Raw genomic sequence first — 22,489 nt, forward strand, 5'->3', positions numbered from 1 at the left:
AAACCACCGAGTTGTGTAGTTTGTATATTGCTGTATAAATATAAAGTAGTTTTATTTTTAGCAATAATAATAGTATAATCCATACTGATATATTAAAGAAATAAATCAAAGCTGAGTTGTTTTGTGTTTTTTGGAAATCAGCTTCCATGTATAAATCCTTTAAAAGGTTTTGGTTTTTTTTTCTAATGACTTTATATAAAGCAATCCTTTATTATACATAATGCTAATGATCAGAATTTTTGAAAGCCTTTCCAGTATTTATGAATGTAATCCTAAAAATCACCTTTGAGGCAAAAAAAAAAAAAAAAAAAAAACACAACAACAACAAAAAACAACAACAAAAACAGTGCTACATGCTCCATTTTATACATGCAGTCATTTAGAAGTAAATATAGCCATAAATATTGCTGAATGAAGCAAACATGAAGAACTTCTTGCCTGTGCGGATAATGTATACTCTGATAAAAGTAACTCCTGCACCCTTTTAAATCCATCTGAAATACTATCCAATACAAACTCACCGCTTTTTCATGTGTACTTTCTCATACAGTTTGGTTCCTAAAGTATCTCCTATTGATTTTAGCCTTTAGACAGTCTCCTTAAGTAGCTTTTGAAGATCTTGTGAAGCCTCTGTGTGTACAAAAACCTATTACTTTCTTATTTAAATTAATGAATGTTAAGGATGAATGTTAACATTTTAAAATAACTTTCCTACATAGAGAAAAAGAAGTAGGTACAAATCTGAGATTTAAAATCGAAAAATCTTTCAGATTTTTTTCATGTTCTCAAATGTCTTGTCTTAGTTCTTTACCATACAACTGTTAAATTGGTCAACAGATGGCAACATAGCATTAGGCATGGAATACAGCTATGTGAGTGTAAGGTCATAACCATGCTATGGGAATAAATTGTGTAACAGAAACTAGAAGGTATTAGATTATTTTTAAAAATGTACAAATCAAAGAAACAATAGCTGTGGCAAGTGAGTAAAGTATTTAAGTTGAATGTACTAGCTTTCAGTAACTCAACTCTTACAATCTGAAGCCAAAGTATGAAATCACTTAAAATTTGCCAGATACATCAAACCATGAGCTAGGAGAAAAATGCAAAACCTAACAAAAATGCAAACATAAATAAAAGACTGAATAACTGCAAATGATGTTGGAATCATGCTTGCATGATAATTAGGCACTAACATAATGCATTTGCCTCAGTTGAAAGCAACTAGTAAGATGCTACCTTCCTTATTCTGTGTACAATCATCCAAACGCAATAGTAGATTGATTGTATAATAGTTTATTTAAGCAATTATTGATTAAACGCTGCTGGTGAGAGTTACATAGTATTTCCTTTAAAATTACTGAACATGTAAACTTCATGTTCGTGTGTCTGATTTTAGAAGCACTGCCTTTTGCTAGAAAGGGTCTGGGCAAGGCTGCCCTGAGAGAAACGTCTGGCAACACCACTTCAAGCTACACATTTGTTTAGGTGCTTAAGATCTGATTCAAGTAAATGTTAATTTTTGCTTGTATTGCTCCTCATTTTTATGTGCAGCTGGCTGCATGGTGATGACTGAGTTTTATGCTGATCTAAATAATATTATTTTTTATTTCCCAGCTATATTCAAATCTGCATCAGGACAAAACCAGTGCTATTTTGATGCTAGCATGAGGAAAGTTGTTACCGCTTCCTCAGCAGTGGCTCTGACATTGCAGTTTTCATGGTGGAGTCAGCACTATTTCTACATGCTAATGGAGAATGTGTTAAATTTCTCTTTTCAGAAGAAAATACTTACATAGCTAAAATTGTGATGAAGGCTAAACACTTGCTCTCAAAGACAACAAAAATCAAAGAGAAATTTATGTGAATTTGTTTTCTAGTTCTGTTTTAAAAACTGAACAAAAGAGCAGCTGCACCACATAGACCAAATGTCTGGTCTGTCTCTGACGGTCACCAAAAACTGATGCTTAGGAAGAATGTAAGATGGGAGTAAGCATATATGAATAATATTTCCAAATAATCAAAAATGTGCCCATCAGCCACAGAAAAAGGAGGCATTCATCATTGTCTCCATGAAAAAAAAAAAAAAAAAAAAAGCAGCTAAGGAAGACTTGGTCAAATCAGAAGTGTTTAGTTTATTATTTTTCCAAATCTGGAGATAAAAAAGTGATCCACAACAGAGCACTGGCACTAGGGGAAGTAATTAGGGCTGCAGTGTGATACAACCAGGGAGAACTGTAAGAAAATATTGTTTACATAGTGGTCTCTGCTTTATGACTGCAAATGCTGGATATTTAACAAATAAATTTTTAAAAGTCAGAAAACTGAGAGTCATAATATCAAATAGTAATGCAATTCTTTTACAATGAGAAAATTTAAGAGAGTTTAGTCTCTTATATATAGAGACTAAACTCTCTTAACCTCTCTACAAGAGACTAAACTCTCTTACTGTCTCTACAAGAGAATAGAGATAATGACCAGCACGGTACCATCCAGTCATTTTCTAGTCTGGACAAACAGAGAGGTAGGATAAAGAGGGCAACTGCATAAAACACCTGACCCACCTCAATGCGCATTTACATAAATACAAGCCTTTTTGCTAAATAGAGATGAGGGCTCTTCTCAGGTATAAACATCCAAACAGCAAACTGATTTTTGCTATTATTTTTCAGTAAGGTTAGGTACTTCAATCCTACCAGTTCTTCATTTTAACAAGCCTCTCTGCCTCTTTTGTTGTGAAGACCTTTGCTTATCTGAAATCAGAACCAGACCCTTTATGAAAAGATTGTCAATTGGGAGTGAGTAAGAGTGAGACAAAATAGTAAAATTATTTTTTCTACAAAAAATAACATTTACCTATCACCTAGGGCCATTCACTGTTACAAGTTCCTGCTCAGGGACTGAAGTTTCCCATTACCTTAGCCAAAATAATTTCCCCCATTATGTTTTCTTTTCAATGTAGAAGAGCCTGTCAAGTCCAGATCACACACTGAGATGTAAATGAACTTTTTTTTTTTTCCTGTCTTTTAGTAGAGAACCATTCTTTTGACACATTTCTCCACCTCAATGGTAAAACTAAGGCATACACCATGACTTTTGAATGTCTGAACACATTGTGAGGGCAGAGACGGAGTCTTTTAGTGTCAGCTTGATGCTTCACAGGTATAATTATATTGCTTCTAGATTTAGAACTAATGGTATTGCTCTGTGGGCCAAGGATCCCTGCACAGGTCTTCAGTAATGAGTGTGGATACACACTGAGGCAGAATTTTATTCCAGATTGTTTTCTTTGTCTTAGTTCACTCTGTTCCTGTGTGCTCCATGTTGTATGAGCAAAGCATTCAGCATCACTTAGATATCTAAGGGAGAAATTTGATCAGACTCCTTCTCCCTTTTAATCAGTTTTACCTAATTTAACAAAAACGTGGGACTCTCACTTGAAAGAATGAAGTGATTGTGTCTGTTCTTTCTTCTGGAGGATCTGGCTGCTCTTCCACCAGTTAGTCTTGCTTCTTTCAAGCAACAAGGGCAGTCACTCCTGCCTGTTGCCACGTTTCTTCATCAGAATGAGTTTCAGCTCTATTTGTAGCCTTATTGCAGATAGACTTAAAAGTAAGCCTCTTTATTAAGTCATTTGGCTACTACTTAGGACAATAAGTACTACAAATGGCATAGCCACAGCAAAAAGTACTTGTGTAAGTATTCATGTATATCTAGTCTTAGAAAAGATAGAAAAATGTTCTTAAATTGCCTAGTGTCCTGTAATTATTGGGATAAATCATCAAAATGTTGTTGTTAGAGCTTACCTTACTTTGATTTAAGGTGATTAAAGGTTACAGGCTTACCAGGTTAAGGCTGGGAGACGTGGGGATCTGCAGTCCAGCTAGGACAACTGTTCTGGTAGTGAGAGCCTCAGTGGGTGGAGCTATTTAGCAAACAGAAGCTGTCCGGGATTCATTTAAGCACAAAACACTATTTAATGCCACATCCAATTGCAGGAAGATACACAGGGCTGGGAACACTCCTGATGCATCCGCAAAGGAAAGCTATTAGCCACTTTGATTTCATCTCCTGCTATACACATACTGGAGTTACTGCTATGGCCAAATAGCATACAAGATAGTTATATAGTCAAAATATTTCATTAATCACGTAACCCTTTCAGATGTATACATGTGCTCACGAGGAGCAAGAGCAACTTTGAAGGAAGGGTCACTGTAAACCTTCACACACAAAAGAATGTCTGTCAGTGAGCCTGTTGTTGCAGATCTACTTGGTTTTGTACATCCAAGCTTCCAGGTGGCCTGTGACTGGTATTTTTCAGTTTTGAACAGTCTGGTGTCTGCACATAACCTGAAGTTCCTGCTGCTCTTACCCCTGTAAAAAAAAAAAATAAATGTCATTTATTTGGCAAACAGTCTGAGATAAGATCTGCAACAATAAACAGATGGTTACTGCTCAGTTTCCACTATCCCTGCTTGCTCTACCCCAACCAGACTTCCTAAAAACAGCTGCTGCCCATTTGTCTTTTTCTGATCCTGTGCTTCAGGTAGAGCATCCCACACAGATTTACAGCTGTCATATCTGAACTGGTGGATCAGGAAAGGGCACTAGACCTATGTGTGAGGTGTTGTACCCATCACAGCAGCACTTAAATTAATAACACAGTAAGAGAAACTCATGTCCTGTGGAAACCTCATTTATCATCTTAAGTGATTTAAACAACTTTGATATTTGATATGTTATGTCTAACAATGTTAGAATATTTCAAAGCCTTGATTTAGCTGTGTAGCTAAATATAGATATAAGTAGTATCATCCTATATATTCTGCAAAGGTTGTGTATTTAGAAGTATATTTAATTAAATGAATGCGTTAGTACTATTTCGCTACAATAACCAAGACTTTGGGGTTTATTTATAATTGATAATGGATACATAATAATATATGATTGCTATATTTTTGTAAGATTTTCTCAATTTATTACATATTATTCATTTATAAAATAATCCTTATCCTCTAGCAATTATGCTTGCAATTTTTATCATTAAATAAATCCAAAGAGATCTGAAGTACACTGGGCTTGCTAGTTCAGCTCTACTGGAATTCCTAAATGACTTCCCTTTTGACACATTGACTTTGTGCTTTTGCAAACTCCATAGCATTTAATTTGAGTAATAAAACATGTAGAGAGAATACTAAAAATAGATTTTGTGTGAAATTACACTAATTACTTTGTTCAGTAACTGGTTACTTTTTTGTCAGACAAAATTCATTTTCTTATGTCTTTGATCACTTTTTATATAGTTAGTGTGAATATTTGACATATGTTTCATACAACAGTAGTGTGTGGGTTTTTTTTTTTGTTTGGTTGTTCGTTTTTTTTTAATGGCAATAATTTTTAAGAAAACTAGCAGAAGAGCATGCATATGTGACTTTTTACTTTATTTTGGTGAAGCAAACACCTAACAGTAACACTTGCCTGTACGTACACATAAAGTCTGAAAACTAAGTAGCTGAGCTGAGTGATTTCTCAGTGATATATCAAGTAACAAAGAAAGTCAAAGGTCTGAATTTAATAAGCCTAATAAAGTAGCTGATTCTATTGATTTTTAAAATAAAATAAGGATACGCTGATTTTAAAAATAATTGGTTTTGCAGAAGGATCACAGATGTATTTTTATTCCAAGTTTCATGTGATTTGTCACTGTTTCAGAACAGCAGTTTTAATACACATTTCCTTTTTATAATTGCTCAGATGGCAGAGTGAACATGGATTAAGGAGATGTCTTCTCTTATGAGCCAGTTATTCATGTTAGCTAAATCTATATTTAATATATCAAGCTCAGTCCTGAATAAATTTTCAGCAGACATAACTTATGCTCTGCTTGCTTGCACGTATTTACATGATAACAGCGCTCTTTTTAAAATGAATACAAAAACAATTCCAGTTTGCTGTGTTCAGATTCCTGCAGCATGAGACGGAAGCAAAGCCAAAAACTTAAATATGAGACTTTCAAAGATTCCTCCTAAGAGAGTTAGAAGTTCCCGTCACATAAGTGCTTTGTGAAAATGCTGTGGTAAATGTACCTTGCAGATAGCTTCACAATGTGTAGCTGGTAAAATGTTTGGAAATGCCTCTGGAGTTTCTTGGGATCCATCCCTAATATCATACCTTCCCCCTTTTCAGACCAAACCAGGGACTATCTGACAAGCCTTTTCAAGCTTTATGGTCACTCTGAGAAGTATGCAGGTGGAAGCCCTCCTCCTCACCCCACCCCAGCCATGTTAGCTCTCTGTCCAACCTGTGTTATGAGCTGGCCTGATTTCAATCCCTAACCATGTTCTACTCATGTAATGACAAATGGTCTTTGAGGAGGTTCCTTCCCGTTTCCACATCTGTTCTACTCAAACAATACTGTTCTCAATTTCACTTATATTTCCTAGTTTGTTCCTATACCTGCTGTTTCAGATGTTCTAATGATCTTCCAATTCATTAAACTTGAACACAGTTGTATCAAAATATGTTGAACAGAATGTTTTACATGTTTTTAATTGTTTTAAACCATATAATGAAGAGACTCTGTGCTCTATACATGTCATTGACAAACGACATTGCAATTAAGTGAACAGGTGAGCCCAGGACAAGATAAAAAGCCTCCATCCTTATGGAGCTTGTCAGGGTAAGTTTCATTATTTAGAAAACTGAGCTTTTTTAGAGCAACATATTTAGGAAGTTCCATCCATCCTAGAATAATTATTAATAAATTATGTTTCCACACCATGTGAGAACATTCTAAAGTAATAGACTGAACTCTAGTTCTTACACCTTTAATATATATATTTATAATTTTGCTTTATTGTTTTTTTTTGTATGAATTTCTGAATAAGTAATGTTACAAGATTTTGACCAGAGGAGCATGGCATTCTCTAAATTTATCCAACAGGATTAGCTGAGTGATGAATTTCTAAATTTAATTTCAGCACCAATATGAAAACTCTTTAACCAAAGGGATTTCTTATACTTTCCCAAGTTCAAATGGCTGAATATGTAATCTATTTCCTACATGTAATGTTCAGTTTCCAAAACTTGGCATATAGTAGCTTTTTAGGAGTCTTAACTACAGAATTACTACTTGCAAATACATTTTGTTTTGTTTTGCCTTGTTTTGTTTTTCATGTGGCACACTAGTTGATGTGCCAACAGGCTAAACCAATGTTGTTTTCAAGTAGAATGCTAAATGAATGTTTGGGTCTTCCATGAACTTGTCAGTTGTATGTGAATGCTTCCTTCCTTCCTTCCTTCCTTCCTTCCTTCCTTCCTTCCTTCCTTCCTTCCTTCCTTCCTTCCTTCCTTCCTTCCTTCCTTCCTTCCTACCACACAGTTGCTAGTGTGAAAAGAATGTGTCTGGTGCTTTTGCTGTACTAAAACGCATAAGAACACCGTCCTCATTTTTTGGCATTTGTCAGTGTCTCTTAGAAACATCATTGTGCTGTGTCCTGCTATGAAGTTAATAAATGCTTATCTTAACGTGATAGATTAGAATATTATAAAATGTGGCTGGCAAATAAAGCAAAATAAGAGGAGGAGTCATACTGTATGGCTTAATTTTACTGTTATTTTTAAAAATGTTAAAAAGCCACATACTTAGAATTGGGGAACTATCAGTAGTGGAATTGCATAATACATTAGACATGAATTAACTTGAATATATATAACTATAATTGGAAGTAAACTGAGAATTTTTGTAGAAATCAGAAAAGGAAGGGACTTTTAAAATGAGATTTCTTATAATTGTGAAGGATCTTGATGTCTACCCCCCACCAAATTCTGTGTTGAGGTCTTTAAATGACAGTGAAAACCTCAAATTCTGAAGTTCATTTGTTAGTTTGGGAAATACTAAATGAAGATGTGGGTAACACAAGTGTATAAAATATACACTGCATATATACTCTGCATAATGCTGTTTTCAAGTATAATTATTTTTGAAACAGGCAAAATACTGTCCCAATTATGGTAGCATAACATTTTAGTCTGAGGCGTAATTTTAAGAAGTGTGACTTTTACTTCAATTAGATACAATTATAAATGATATAGATTGCATTTATTTGAAATGCATTTCAAATGAAACTCTAAATAAACAAAGGCTTCTCAGTAATTACATTATTTGAGAAGCAGGAAGATGTATTTTAACTACCTTAGTCACTGGAAAATTGTAAAAAGTTGTTGTCTGGTATGGCCTCTCGAGCATTTTGAACTGACCTAAGACACCGCTCAACTAAAAGGGTTGCCTTATTAGCTTCTGGTACTCTTGCTAGTGTTCATGACAGCACTGCTGCAAGGAGAGAGACGAAACATGGAAATGTGCAACCAGCACAGGAGTAAACAGTCCCATGGAGGTGGCAAAGAGCATTATGTCTGTTTGACTGTGGGCAGGGTCTCTAGAATCTGGCTCTCTTCTGTAGAGAGAGTGCAGATTGGGCAGTAAAAGAGGCTTTCTTTAATTCAGTCATAATATTTTTAGCCTAGGGAAAGTCACAGCTTAAAAACAACAACAACAACAACAACAACAACAAAAACACTCTCTAGAGAAGTTTTAAGTGTGGGATTACTAGTTGTCACCCACCTTGTGCCTGCATGTTCTGTTTTCAGAGCGTGCTCATTCAGCACGTTTGTGAGATTCCAGTATAACTTGGGTCTGCTCAAGCGTGCAGCACCTCAGTTGCTCTCAAGGATCTGTTGACAGCCTCCTCATGCTCACTACAGATGAGTCTATTTTATGTGCCACCTCCAGCATGTAGCATTGTTATAACTAGGACAATGGGAATCTCACTGACCTCTAGTTACTCTTGGTTGTTTTGGCTGTTTCAGCCATCACACCAAACCACAAATAAACTACTTTAAAAGAAAGGATGCACCACCATCACGGTGCAGAGAGGCACTTTTGTTCACAACCTGGTAAAGATCAGGAGCTAAATCAACTAAGGTACACTTGCCAAAAAAGCTCCGTATGCATTGAGTCTTCCTTACTACATCAGTAGCATAATCTAGATCTTTGAGTGTCTTATTAAGAGAAGGGCATGATATTGTATTTAGTTTCTTTCATGCATTTTAAGTCATGCCATGAGTTCGTAGTATCAGCATCATAATGTAAGTTTAGTACATGTATTTAAAGTTATATATATATAGAGAGAGAGAGACAAATCTGTGGCAACTTTCTATGGAGAAGAGTTATACACACAACTCTGGTGGCTAAATGGGGCTTGCTTTACATATATATGTAAGTCCAACCTTTTCCTGAAAACACAACAAATAATTTGGTCCTACTTCACCTCAGAGGGATAGCTGAAGATTCTGTTGGGTACCTAGGAAATACTGAAGCCAGGTAGCAAACTGTTGCAGTTTCAAACAAAACCACCATAATCCAAGTTTTGATCTTCTTCCAGTCAATTGACCACAGAGCTAAGGACCATTTTCCTTTTAATGCCCTTTTCTATCAATGTATTTTTTTGCAGACGCTTTCTCTCTTTTTCATCTGGCCTATTATATTCAGCTGGGTCACAAACCAAACTTTCAGCTGAGCTACAATTTGGAGTACCACCTAATCTACCCATGACAGCAGGATGCATTCTGTCAAAATGTGTTAAGCAAGGAGGGAGTGCAAAAGCATTTGGGCTCAGTACTTGAGTATGGCTACAGCTAGGAGACATTTTTGACCCAGCTTTTTATTTGGGAAACATTTCACAGTTAATTGGAATGTTTTGTGAAGAAAATTGGAGAACATAAAGGATGCAAAAGTAGAAAGATTTAATGTTCATATTTTTACAAATGCAGATCTTTATATTTTAATCCAAATAGCCTATAATTTCAAAAATCCATTATACTGAAATGCTTTTAATTTTCAGTTGAAATGAAAAGCTTATAGAGCAGAGGTCAAATAAACTATTTTGTTTATCTCATGACTGATATATTTTAGTTGGTTTGGATCTTTCGATATTTGCACAGCTTTACTGGAAATAAAATATCAACAAGACCAAAAAAGTCAGTGCATTAGTACTGTCAGATCAACTTCTCAACCTTGCTGCTGTAGTTGGGAAAAAAAGTTCTTTTTAAATTAAAAACAAAGAAAGAAAGAAAAAAAAAAAAAAGAGTCAAAGGCTACAAAAGTTCTTCTAACCCCTCCCTTTCTTTTAAGGCAGAGCTAGAATTTTGCATCATTCCTGAAAAATGTATCTAAACTTCTTAAAACTTTCCATGATGATGACTTAAAACCTCCCCTGTCCTGAATTAACCTCACAGAGATTTTTTTTTCAAGTTTTTGACTGATTTTCTTTGCTGCAATGCAAGTTCATGAGTTCTTTTTCTACCCACTGTAGATGTAGAGAACAACCTTCCTTAACTCTTGGTGGCAGCTTTGTAAAAGCTGGTATTATGCCCGCTCTTGATTTTCTCTTCTTTACACTCATCGGTTCCAGTTCTGTCAATCTGTCTTCACAGGTCCTATTTTCTAGATTTCTGGTCTCTTTTCTCTCTTATGTTTTTTTCAAATAGCTCATTTATTTCTGTGAAATCTGCTGCACCAGAATGGATACAGCATTCCAGCTAGAGCTTTACCACTGCCAAGCAGGGTTGAAGGATTACTTCCTGCTTGTCCAAGCTGTTCTCCCATACATGTCTCAGTATGGTGATTGCTTTTTTTTTTTTTTTTTTTCAGTAGTACAACTGTGACTCTTGCTCAGCTTGTGATCTGCTACATCTCCCAGGTTGTCATTTGGAGTTCCTCATAGGGAACCGCTAGTTATTTATGCCTGAGTGTGGTCTCCCCTGCATTTCCATATAGCACTTCAAACACTTTTCTAAGCAATGATCCAATTTCTAAAAATTATTTTAAATTCTAGCAATTCTGTACTTTCCTGTTGCACATTTGCAGAGTTAGTTAATGTGGTTTCTGTTCTATCATCTGAGTTCTTAATGAAAACATTCTGCATTTTTTTTAACAGACCTCCACTCGGTCTGTCTTTTCAGTTGTTTGGAGACTCATTAATAACAACTCTCTTGTTATGGTCATCCAAACAATATTCACACACTTTATAATACTTTAATCTAAAACTTGTTTCTTATATTGGGTGTTGAAATTGTTATATGAAATGGTGCAAAACCCTTGCTGAAGTCAAAATATATGACATTTGGTTTTCCCTAACATGAATCCTTCCACCCTTCTTTTACAAGCAGGCTGACCTGTGATTTATTCTTGACAAATTCATTACTTATCTGTTTAGTGTGTTTTAATTCTTTGCATTTTTTAATGGGTTGGATCAGACTGCTCTACAATGAAAGACACACATCTACTAGCAATCTGACACACCATCTTTGAGAACTTCTCAGTGACAGTAATAGTTCTGAGGTCATTTCATTCTCTTCTTGCTTATCATAAGATGAAGTTCATAATACATACCTGATTTTAAAACTTACAATTTATGTAAATATTCTATAGTTTGTTTACCTATTTTAAGCTATTTTATTCCTTTATGACTGGATTAGCCATGTGCTCTCGGATGACTTTGATAATAAAAGTGTGTAAAAATGTATTAGACACTTTATATTTCCTGGTCTTTTGTCACTAGCATTACTTTTCTGCTAAGCTGTGGGCTCTTTCCATAACTACAACAGAGTAGCCATACTGCAGACTCCCAGTACTGAAATACATCAGGCCAATACATCAGGCTCTTTCACCCCCACTCTTTCCAGCACCCTCTGTCACCAGTAATGTTGCAGACCTACTTCCCACTCCTCTGACAGGCTTCTTAAGTGGACAGCTCATCTGTCTTCTTTAGCATCCAGGACTGTGGACATCAGAAGGGTATAGACATCAGGACCTACAAAGCCTGGGAAATTTTGTGGTCCAGCTGTCCTTAGAGAAAATGCTTTGTGAGTGCAGTTATGGTCATAGGTCTAGCTACCTGCTGTGGTGCAGTGGCCACTAGGGGCTGAAAGGGGAAGGGGTATTTAGTTTAGTCAAGTTCTTGAGCTGCCTTGGATCAAAATCAGCCCAAAGTCACAAAATTTGCGGTTACAATGTCAGTGCTGGCAGTGTTGCATCAAGTAATTGGGAAACATGCAGTGGTTCAAATTAAACAGAGAAACTTTTATTTCAGAGGTGGGTAACTTGTGACACAGTGAAACTGTTATTTCCAGAATCTGACAGTAGGTTCTTTAATGTGAAATACCATCCAGGAGTCCTGACTTAAGCGTGATACTCTGACACCAGACTCCACTCTTCAGCCATTTAAATATATCTCTTGGGCAGGGGGGTGCAAGGTATAAGATATATGAGAAAGGAAATGAGAATATTATCTCCATTTGGCTGTGCAATGTTCATTAAAGAACGACTAGAGCTTTCTGAATAATGAATATATCTCAGTATTTCATGTCAGTGCAAAATGCCATCTGAAGAACAGTAATTGTAAATGAGAACTGAGAAATTGCTATTGGAAAATTATTATAGACTTCAGTAAATTGCTAATTTCAAAAACAAAACACAGATTTCATTTGTAGGATGACTTTTGATTAGGAAAAAAATGTTTCATATTTCAAAACTGGCATGACTGATACTTTTTTTTTTTTTTTTTTTTTTTTATCCTTTGCAGCTCCCAGACAGCTGTATAATGGATTACTATGAAAAATACAAGCACAGAATGAATGAGCTTGAAGCATTTAATATGGTAAAAGTTATAGGATTAATACCATTACCTTGTATTATATATATGCTAGTCTAGAACAAAGTCCTGTTAACTTTTATGTGGAGGTGGACTGTCTTACACTGAGGTATGCAATCTCAAAAACAAAGCAGCTCCCCCTTCCAAACTTTGGAGCATATCCTATTCAAAACTATATTAGGTGTCAGTAAAATAATAAAGTGAACACATGGAAGATTCTTTTTCAAGAGGGACTATTACCCTGGAAAATGAAATGTCAGTCTCCTTTTAAACCTAGACTGGTCTCCACACAGTTATTTCATAAAAATTCTTTTTATTAAAATTCATTATTTCCCTCTTTAAAATTGTTCTGCTTCATATAATATCATTTTCTTGTTGGACAGTGCCTCAAAACCAACTAAGTAACGTAGTTTCCTAGCTTTATGGCATTCCATGTTTTTTTGATCTTTAATATAATCTGTTTAGAAGATGTCCACCCCACAGGGAAAATTGGCAAGGTGACATTTGTACAACTACTAGAAAATGATTGACCTTCCTGGAATTGTTTTGTGGAAGTGTAGCCATTGGGAAGTGTATTGGCTCTCTTTCCCCAGATCATAACAGCATCTAATCTTTCTTTCAGTTAAAGGTTGTGCTGGCTCCCTGCATAGAAGTTTTGATACTGCTGGATCGTCTTTGCTACCTCAAGGAGCAGGTATTTTTGCATTATGTTTTATGGTACCTAAAGGCTACATCAGTGAAATGAGACTATTTCAGCCAATTTATTACTGCACAGACCAAAAGTCTCTGTTGCAGAATTATTATTCTCATATTTGCAAAAGTATAAGCATTCATTCAATTTAGTATAAACATATGCCCAGCAGATGTTTTTATTTTCAGCAAAGCAGCAACAGTAAAACTTATGTTCTTTTAATTGTATGGTAATTACAAGTCAATAAACAATACAAAAATAAATAATTTAAATATGCAAGAAATCTTTTTTAATATGACAGATATTTAATAATAATAAAAAAATGGAAATGCTAAACAAACATTATACCGTACATTCTGGAGTTTCCAAAGAATAAGTTTTAGAACATATAATTAAAGAAATTTTAGGTTAAGTCCCATTAGGTTGTTGTTATCATTTCTTAATTAAGATCTATGATAAGAGAGGGTATACTTTTTCCAACTGTATGGGTCAACTGCGGTATATTTGACTAGCATACAGCCTGGATATATTTTACAAATATAGATGTGGGATTTAATAAGCAAATGCTTCTATATTTACTCTGTAATGATTTCTGTTACAGTGTTTCTACTAACACTAATTTTGAGCTTGACCTGGATAACTTAGAAGCATCAATCACACTTTCTCTACACCAGCAGACATTTTTTGGATAAGTAACAATGTGATCAGAAGACATGGTAGCATTTTCCAGCTTCTGTCCGGCCACAGTCAAAATAAAATTTTAAAATAAAGTTTAAATTCATTCATGTGAATTACTGTTCTTCCACTATAAAGCTTTCATTTTAATAGCTCCATTTTATCATAAGTAAAAAATCACTTTCGTCTCTACCACAGTATACTTGGAACAACTGAGTTGTAGCAAATGTATGCTTTTGTTCTAACTGGTATTTTTACTGAGAAGCAATTTGAGATATTTAAATAATGATATATTTTCCCAAATGCCAACCAGTTATAAATCACATGGAGATCTGTACGATTTCCAGGATGGAAGATCAGACTTTGTGCATTTAGAGCTAATTTACCTTTTCTAAATGTAATATACCCATTGATTCAATCTTGTACTGGTTGATTCACAAAATATGTTTAGGAAGAAAAAATAGAAATGATAAAAGCCATATGCAACATGAAGACCAGATCCAGCTGGCCCTACTCATTTGAAAAGTCAGTTAATTAGCTTCAGTAGTAGAATGTGCTACACAAAACAAGTAGAACTTGATCCTTAGTATCTTCTCTCTTGTTCGACCAGAAAAAAAAAAAAAAAAAAAAAAAAAAAAAAAAAAAAAAGACAACTTTATTGATTAAAGGGTTGGTAAGGTGTCACTTGATAGTGACAGAAATAAACTGACTTTAACATACATACTTTTTTTTGTTTGTTTCCCTTTTTCACAACAAATCTTCAATAGTTTTGTTGTTAGATAAGTGTTTTTCCTGCTTTGCATTAAGAATAATCTTTTTTTTTGGTGATTTTGCATTTCAAAATGTGGACCTATTACCATGCCTTAACTTTTAAGTCAAACACATTTTAATGTACTTCAATCATATATCATTTTACAGGACAACATTGCCTGGTCAGGACTTGTGAAGTTATTTGATCCTGTGAAATCCCCCAGATGCTATGCAGTTATTGCTCTGAAGAAATAGCCATGTTTTTAAGTGGAAGCAAATTGCAGATAGGTTGAAAGCTCTGAACTGATACTGCTATTTTCTCAATGTTGTTTTTAATTGATTCCTCAAGTATACTGAAGTGTTTGCCAACTATTTACTTTTCAGCTGCAAAAATAAAAAATGCAATGCCTCTGTGAATCATGAGAAATAAATAGTGAGCCATACCTCCTTTATAAATACCACTGTTTCCTCATGTCAGTTATTAAATAATGTTGAACATTTGGCTTTATTATAAAAGTTATGAGCTATGTTATGTGATGAGTATTTTAAAATAATGTCAATATTTCTTCCTTTTAAGGCATTATCTATTGATATCTATCATCTTGATATTTTAAATCACAAGTTAATTCTTCCATAAAACTTCTCATTTTTTCCAATGGCTGGCATCAGCAGTCTCAGACTAGCCTTGCTTTTTTCTTTTCTGGATTTCTTAGTTTAAGCAGAAAATTAACCTGTACTGTAGACAAGAGGTGTGTAGACTTTGTACTTCTCTGTTCTTCATGTCATCAGAAGCAGCTTGTTATAGAGGAACCTTGCAGAGACTAGAACCTTCTGAGACTAGATAAAAAATACCCACAGAGTAGTTTTATATTAACCCTTTCTTCCTTCAGGCATGTTCCTAGCCTGACAGGCAAGAAACCATGTGTGCTCTAGTCCAGTGGATGCCAATGTTTAAGAATCAGTTGCTGTGTTGGGGTTCACTCTCTAATCCTTGGGCTTTATCAGAAAGCTATTATCTGGGCCAAATGTGTTGGGTATAAATATAAATCTTTGGTGAGTGGAAACTTGCTAGGCAGTTTCTGCCTGGTTGTACTGACTTCATGAACGGGAAACTTACTTGTTGATGCATTTATCTCAATGGGTTGCCTCAATAAAGTTGCAGATGTTCAATCAATTAAAAAAGAGAAAAGTTTATATTGTAAGTTCTAGTGCTTTTATGAGAATTTTCCACTGAATATAAAACATAATTAACTACCAGTGCACAGAATAAATAAATAAATAAATAAATAAATAAATAAATAAATAAATAAGGACAACAAATAGGTAACAAAATACTGATTAAAGAAGAAAAGGAAGAGTGTAACTTTGGTGGGCAGAAGATGAGAATAACAAGAAAATATTGTATATGCATTCTATAGTGAAAGTAATAGCCATAAGAATCAAACTGAGATTCAGATCTTAGTAGGAATAAATCTTTTTCAGACTGCAAAATATAATGAGAGCTTGTGAACATGGCCATTCAAGAAAAGAGAAGTAGGATATTTTTCTAATAAGCCACATCTCTTGATGTATTCACTTGGAAGAAATGCTTTTTTAGTAGTGTAGTAAGTTTACTACTGTCTATTTTAGGACTCTCAGTCCTTGTTAGCTCCATGGATCCAGTATGAGCTTCTCATATTTATTTAGTCCCAGTAGGTTCAATCCTTAGAGCTGTTGAACACCTGCAATACCCAAGGAAATTAACAGAAGTTGCAGGTGCTAACAGCATCTCTAGAGTGCAGCTAAGAAAAGAAAAAGGGGCCTTCCATATATGAGATTTTTTGTTATATAGGGAGTACTGAGGTAACTAACAAGCTGGTAGATTCTTTACCCAGGAGAGGCATCAAAATAAAAATCTTTAAGCATCTGGAAGGAAAAAAATGAATAGTATACAGTATAAGGAAGCAATCTAAAGTAAATAATAATTAAAAAAAAGATGAACAAAAATGTAAGAAAGTAGGTATTATCATGTTTTGCTAAAGCATGATGACTAATTAGTGAAATGTTAAGAGTCTTGTCATCTCAACCTTGTGTGCTGTTGGAAAAAAATAACTTGGGGATCAAATTGCCTTTTTTTGTGTTATGAATTGACTCTTCTGGTTTTTTTCAGCCCAAATAGTAAAAGCTGGACATATATGATATCCAAATAATGGTAGCACAGTTATTCACTGCAAGCAAGTGCTTAAATGTACCCAGTCATAGCAAAAACTAGTCATTTCAGCAAGCTCTGCCTGGTTTAATTTGAACACAGACCAAATTACATAGGATATACTGACTGTTGTTAATAGTGTATGATATTTTGATATATATAATGATATCTAAATCCAGAGTTAAATTCTTATTACTATTTTAAGAAGATGTTTGGAACAGTTTAGAATAGCAAGCACATCTCTAGGATTAGCCCAAATGCTTTTCCATGGATTCAAAAAGGTCTGAAAAATTTGATGTCCCCCCAGCAACTTCTCAGGCTTTTTCATTACTTTTCACACAATTTGCAGTCTGTGCAGGCAAAGATAGAGTCAATGTGCTTCTTAGAATAATAACTATCAAGACATTTATATGAAGAGTTTGCATGCAGCCAAATCGGTTGCTGTCTGCATTCAAAGCTGTTTCAAGGCTTGAGATGCCTGAATACCTATGAGGTACTGTTTACATAATGGAAAAATCCCCAGCAGTAATAAAATTGAATAAAACAATTTTTCTTTGTGGTTATTGCCAGAAGTTCTTCCATAATGTAAACAATATCTTAAATATGATGAAGTCTTTTGATAGAAAAGAATCTGCATTTCTTTTTACTGTGACATTGAGCTATGAATCTTGATATACTCCCTAAAGAATTGTGGATATATATGCTTTCCCTCAGGTGCTTGCCTGATTCTGTTTGTGGCATATCTGTGCATTCTGTAGCAGAATTTGAGTGATTTATTTATTTTTCTTAGGGCTGAAAGCTATTTTTGGGTGGAAGAACAAGAGGATATGTACACTATGTGTGGAACCTTAATATCCAAGTGTATGTAGTAGCCCTAAAATCTCCAACTCTGCTTTTTTTTATTTTATTTTATTTTATTTTATTTTATTTTATTTTATTTATTTTATTTTATTTTATTTTATTTTATTTTATTTTATTTTTGATTCTTTGATCCTAATTCTAATGCAGATTCATGCATTAGAACATCATGTCATAAAACAGTTTGCACTGATCTAGTTTATTTGATTTTAGTTTCAAGTCTCATTTTAATCATTTTTTCTTTATTACAGATTTTCTTCATTGGCATTATTCATTAATTTACTGCTAAAAAAAAATCTGATGTAAAAACTCTTTTTGCTATGTCATGATGGAGTTAAAATCTTGGGACTCAAAATCTGTATGTTAGTCTGCACAGAGTAAGCATGCGAAATTTATCTGTCTTGGTGGCAGCTCTATGTCCTTCTGATGATTGGAGTGTTCTTTCCTGTCAGTACTTACTGGTTCAGATGTATTTTTTCCTAAAAGCTTTCCATAACTGTCATTATATCGCCAGAGATCACTGATACTGGGACAGTTTTAAAAAATACAGAGCTGCCATTTTAAATCCCTTTTTCTCACATGCTTTTTATATGGACTGATATATGCCCTTCTTGTTACTTATTACTAGTGCTCTGAAAGGAGTGTAATTGATGCTAGATGATGAACTATGGAGAAATTTCAGTTTCTGTAATCAAGTCAAAATGGAAGTGTAGTTGGTTGTCCAGACATTTAAATTGTTCACCTAACTCTTAGAACTTTGACTTTAGTTTCCTTAGTTTCTGATATCTGTTCAAATTCTGCAGTTTTCAAAATTTCCATGCTTCCTTCCAAGTGGGAGCGTGGCCTGATTCTTTGGGATCCAGCTGCTTGTCCTTCACCACGTTCATCTGAAATAACTAACTCAGTTCAGTGGCTGTAAATAATTTATCTCCAAACTACTGCTGAATAAGCCTAAGTTAAGTTCTTTGAATTTGCTTATCCATGTTTGTTATCTTTGTCAATGTTATCTTTCAGAGTACTTTAAGAAAAGGTGTAAAATCCTTCTGAGATTCAGGATACCTCAAGGAAGTTGTACTACTGTTATAATTCTTGTTGCTTTCTCCCTTAAAGCCTTGAAATTAATTCCTGGAGATCAGGCAGATTAATAACCAACAGACACCCTGAGAGGTGTATGGTATTAAAAAATCCTATGCACAATATCTTACTTCTCTTCATGAGTCATTTTAGATTGGAGAGCTCTGAGGCATTTTCTACACAGAAATTCCAGGGTAGAGCATCATTAAACTCAAACCTCCAAGGAAACCATCCAACATAATGAAGATTTGCCTCAAACTGTTAAAACATGCTGTTTTACACCAATCTTCCCAGCATTCACCTACATCTTCCTTAAGGCTGTCTGCAATATCTGTATCAAACCAGAGAGGAATAAATAAAACACTCGTCTCAACATCCCAGTGATGCTGCTCATGAAATCTGCAAGAGAATGGCGCTCTGCTCGTGGTTTTCTTTGTGTTAAAAGGCAACATAAGTCATGAGGTATGTCCAACATCAAAATATTTCCAGATATCCAGATATCATTACTGAAATCAATTTAACAGACTTCTTCAGTCAGTTACTACTACTTTAGTAGTTACTACTACTTCAGTCAATATTGACTACTGTTAATATGTATACAAAATTATGTCTTGTGATTTATGTTCAGGTGGACCTTTTTCAAAATATAGTTTTGTCACTCATCAAAACAGTAAATGACTTCAAGTAACTGTGTATTCTAAAGAAATCAAAAAAAATGTCTTCTGTATTACCAATGAAATTTAGTGGAAATTTAAATTGTACTGCATTTGTTCTTGGGTCAGAAGGAACAGTGTATGTATAGATAGCATTATAAGGCACACTGTTGGCCAGAATCTGTAAAATTCACAAATAAAAGACACATAGGCAATATTATGTGGACAAAGTACCTCAGAGACTTGCCGTTACTATAAAATATGTAACCATTCTTTATGAACTATAGGAAAAAATATAACTATCTAATTCAATGAAAATACAAGAAAGCATGAGTTTTCGGTAATTAAACAGGGGGTTGAGATTTTAAACCTGCCTAACAATCTCGGTACTTCAAAAGCGAAAAATCCTTTTAGGACAACAAATGATGCACTGTTCACCCTAGGAAATAAAGCTATAATAAACATAACATTTATTTTATATCTACTCTATAATCCATAATTTCATTTTATCCTTCCTTTTTGATTTTTTTAAAGTTTATAATTTAATTATCTCTTTCAGCCTTTGCAGTTATATTCACTGAGTATAGTAAGCAAGGACTTTCAATTTCCTTGTGTATACAGCACATGCTAGTGAGATACAATTGTTTAATATCTTTGTTCAAAATTAATGAAGACTTTCCAAAAGCAAAATATCACTTCTTAATTTTATTACAGCTTATCTGTAGATTTTAAAACTTCATATGAAAACTGTGCTAACTTTTAACTTTTCATTACATAATTCTTAGTTTTATGTGAGACTCCTTCTCTTTCCACCTGGAGCAATATAAATTTTTTCGTGTAGATAAAGATGTTGTTAGGGCAGCTTGTATTGTGTTTCACATAGAATTTATCAAGAAAACCAAGATGCAGTAAATCTACTCAGCCAACAAATCAGATTGTTAGACTGAAGCTCAGATTGCCTTAACACACAAGCTGTCAACTCTTTCACGAATCATTGATGAAAGGAGCAAAGTTGTCTGCTTAGTGAATAACTCGGTAGTGACTGGCACCAAATTTAAAAATTTCAAATCAGAAGAAGCATTGATTACCTCTCCTGATTAAATAAACCTTCAGAAACTATAATTAAAATGTACAGTTATAAATCTACATTGTTTATTACACTTCCTATTATTAAAGTCATGAATAAAGACTGGCAGCTGAAGCAGCCATGCTGTTTCGCACCTATAAATCCTAAATTCACTTGTTAGTCTTAGAAAGGCTGAAGTCATCAAGAGGACACACAGATGTTATAAAGTGTAGAATGAACTATACGTTACTTGGATCAATGTGCCAGTTGCTAACTGTTTTATATTCAAAGACATGGGTATCAATTCAAAAAATACAACTCTCAAAATACACAATGGGCAGCATATAAACCAAATTTTATCATTTTAAGCTCTTGAATGGTTATTTATTGGCAGACTCATTAATAACTAACAAAGGTTATAAGGGTGATTTCACCAAAACTGTCACTATGTTGTTTATGATTAAAAATTTTAAGCAAAAGCAATTTTAAAAGGCAAGCCCTTACTTTCCTAGATATTTTAGCTTTAATTTGAGAATATTAAGAGTGGTACAGAGTCACGTAGATTGTCGCTAGATGGATTCTTGATTTAAGTAAAAAACTTCTGACCAATAAGCACTTTAAAGAATTGTTCTTTTGTTATTTACCAGTCACATTTCTTTTAAAGTCACATTTCTGTAGTGATGTGGAGCTTGTTTGTTAATACACAGAATTCATTTGAATTTATTTAGAAAAAGAAGATATGTAAAGAAAGAACTTTGAGACACAGCATTTTGTCCTTGTGCTTACCCTTAAGCACAGTACCGAAGAAGGGACAGAAAATGTAAAAACTGTATCTAAGAGGTGATTTTGGATAACCATTCAATTTGTACTGGTTAAACACACAAATCAAGTTTAATGTCATCTGTCTAAACACCAGTTATTGAAATCATTAGTTATGTGGAAAGAGAAAAGATCGTCTAAATCAAACATTTAAATAGCACTGAAATTGAAATTATTGCTTTTATCATATCCTTTTAATAGCTGTAATTTTTCTGTATAGAAAAGAACAGCAATTACAAAAATTCAGCGTTATGTACAAAATGTCCATAGATGAAAACATTAATGGATATGAATACTAAAACATCTTTTATAGATACTTACATAGTGAATGCCTGGGTCATCACCATTTGAACCAATGGCAATTTTTTTGTTGATTTCCATGGGAGCGGGCTTGGATACCAAAGCATTTACTCAGGACAAACAGTGTCGATGATCAAATATCTTTTGTACAAAACAAGTTCAAAATTTACATTTGTGAAGGCAAGGAAACTGTGTACACTTCCTTTATCTATATGTATTGAAGTTGAGCAGTATAGAAATTATTGTGAACTCTGGTTCACCTCTGAAATCTTCCTGACATATAGCAAGAGAAAGTTCAAATGGCTTTTTGTGTATTTTTTTTTTATTTCAAGTATCATCTTTTTAATGCTTTAAAACTCTCAGGATTTTCTTTTCTCCACTCACTGGTCCTTTAACAATGAGAGCACTGATTACAGTAATACAGAGTTAAATGGCACTCATTGTTCCTAAGAAGGACTCAAGTGAAAGGCAAGTGTCAGAGTCTGTACTTTCACTGAAACCAATGGTAGATTTCCCATGAACTCTATTATAACTTTTTATGACTAAAGGAAAGTAAGATTTAGCCCTAATTCTTCAAAAGGCAACATTTGCTACAGTAATTTAAGAGTTAGCTTGATAACAAGATTTCACTCTAAACTTGTATTTCCTTTCCTTCCCTTCCTCTGTGCAAAAATTTTATAGGACATAATAAAACAAAGA

General features: G+C 34.3%; 1 protein-coding gene across 2 annotated transcripts in view; it reads left to right on the top strand.

Annotated features, from left to right (window-relative positions):
- Positions 1-15,296, top strand: part of METTL25 (methyltransferase like 25) — a gene marked incomplete at its 5' end in the record, with an annotated part of 66,025 nt that extends 50,729 nt beyond the window's left edge. For both annotated transcript variants that reach the window (XM_084507367.1, XM_084507366.1), the window contains 3 exons: positions 12,648-12,722; positions 13,339-13,410; positions 15,001-15,296. In XM_084507367.1, the coding sequence (XP_084363493.1) occupies positions 12,648-12,722; positions 13,339-13,410; positions 15,001-15,087 (234 nt within the window). In that variant the 3' untranslated portion in view covers positions 15,088-15,296. The remainder of the gene's footprint in view (positions 1-12,647; positions 12,723-13,338; positions 13,411-15,000) is intronic.
- Positions 15,297-22,489: the final 7,193 nt, after the last annotated feature.

This window comes from Aythya ferina (assembly GCF_964211825.1).
Source record: "Aythya ferina genome assembly, chromosome: 1".
Taxonomy (NCBI): Eukaryota; Metazoa; Chordata; class Aves; order Anseriformes; family Anatidae; genus Aythya; species Aythya ferina.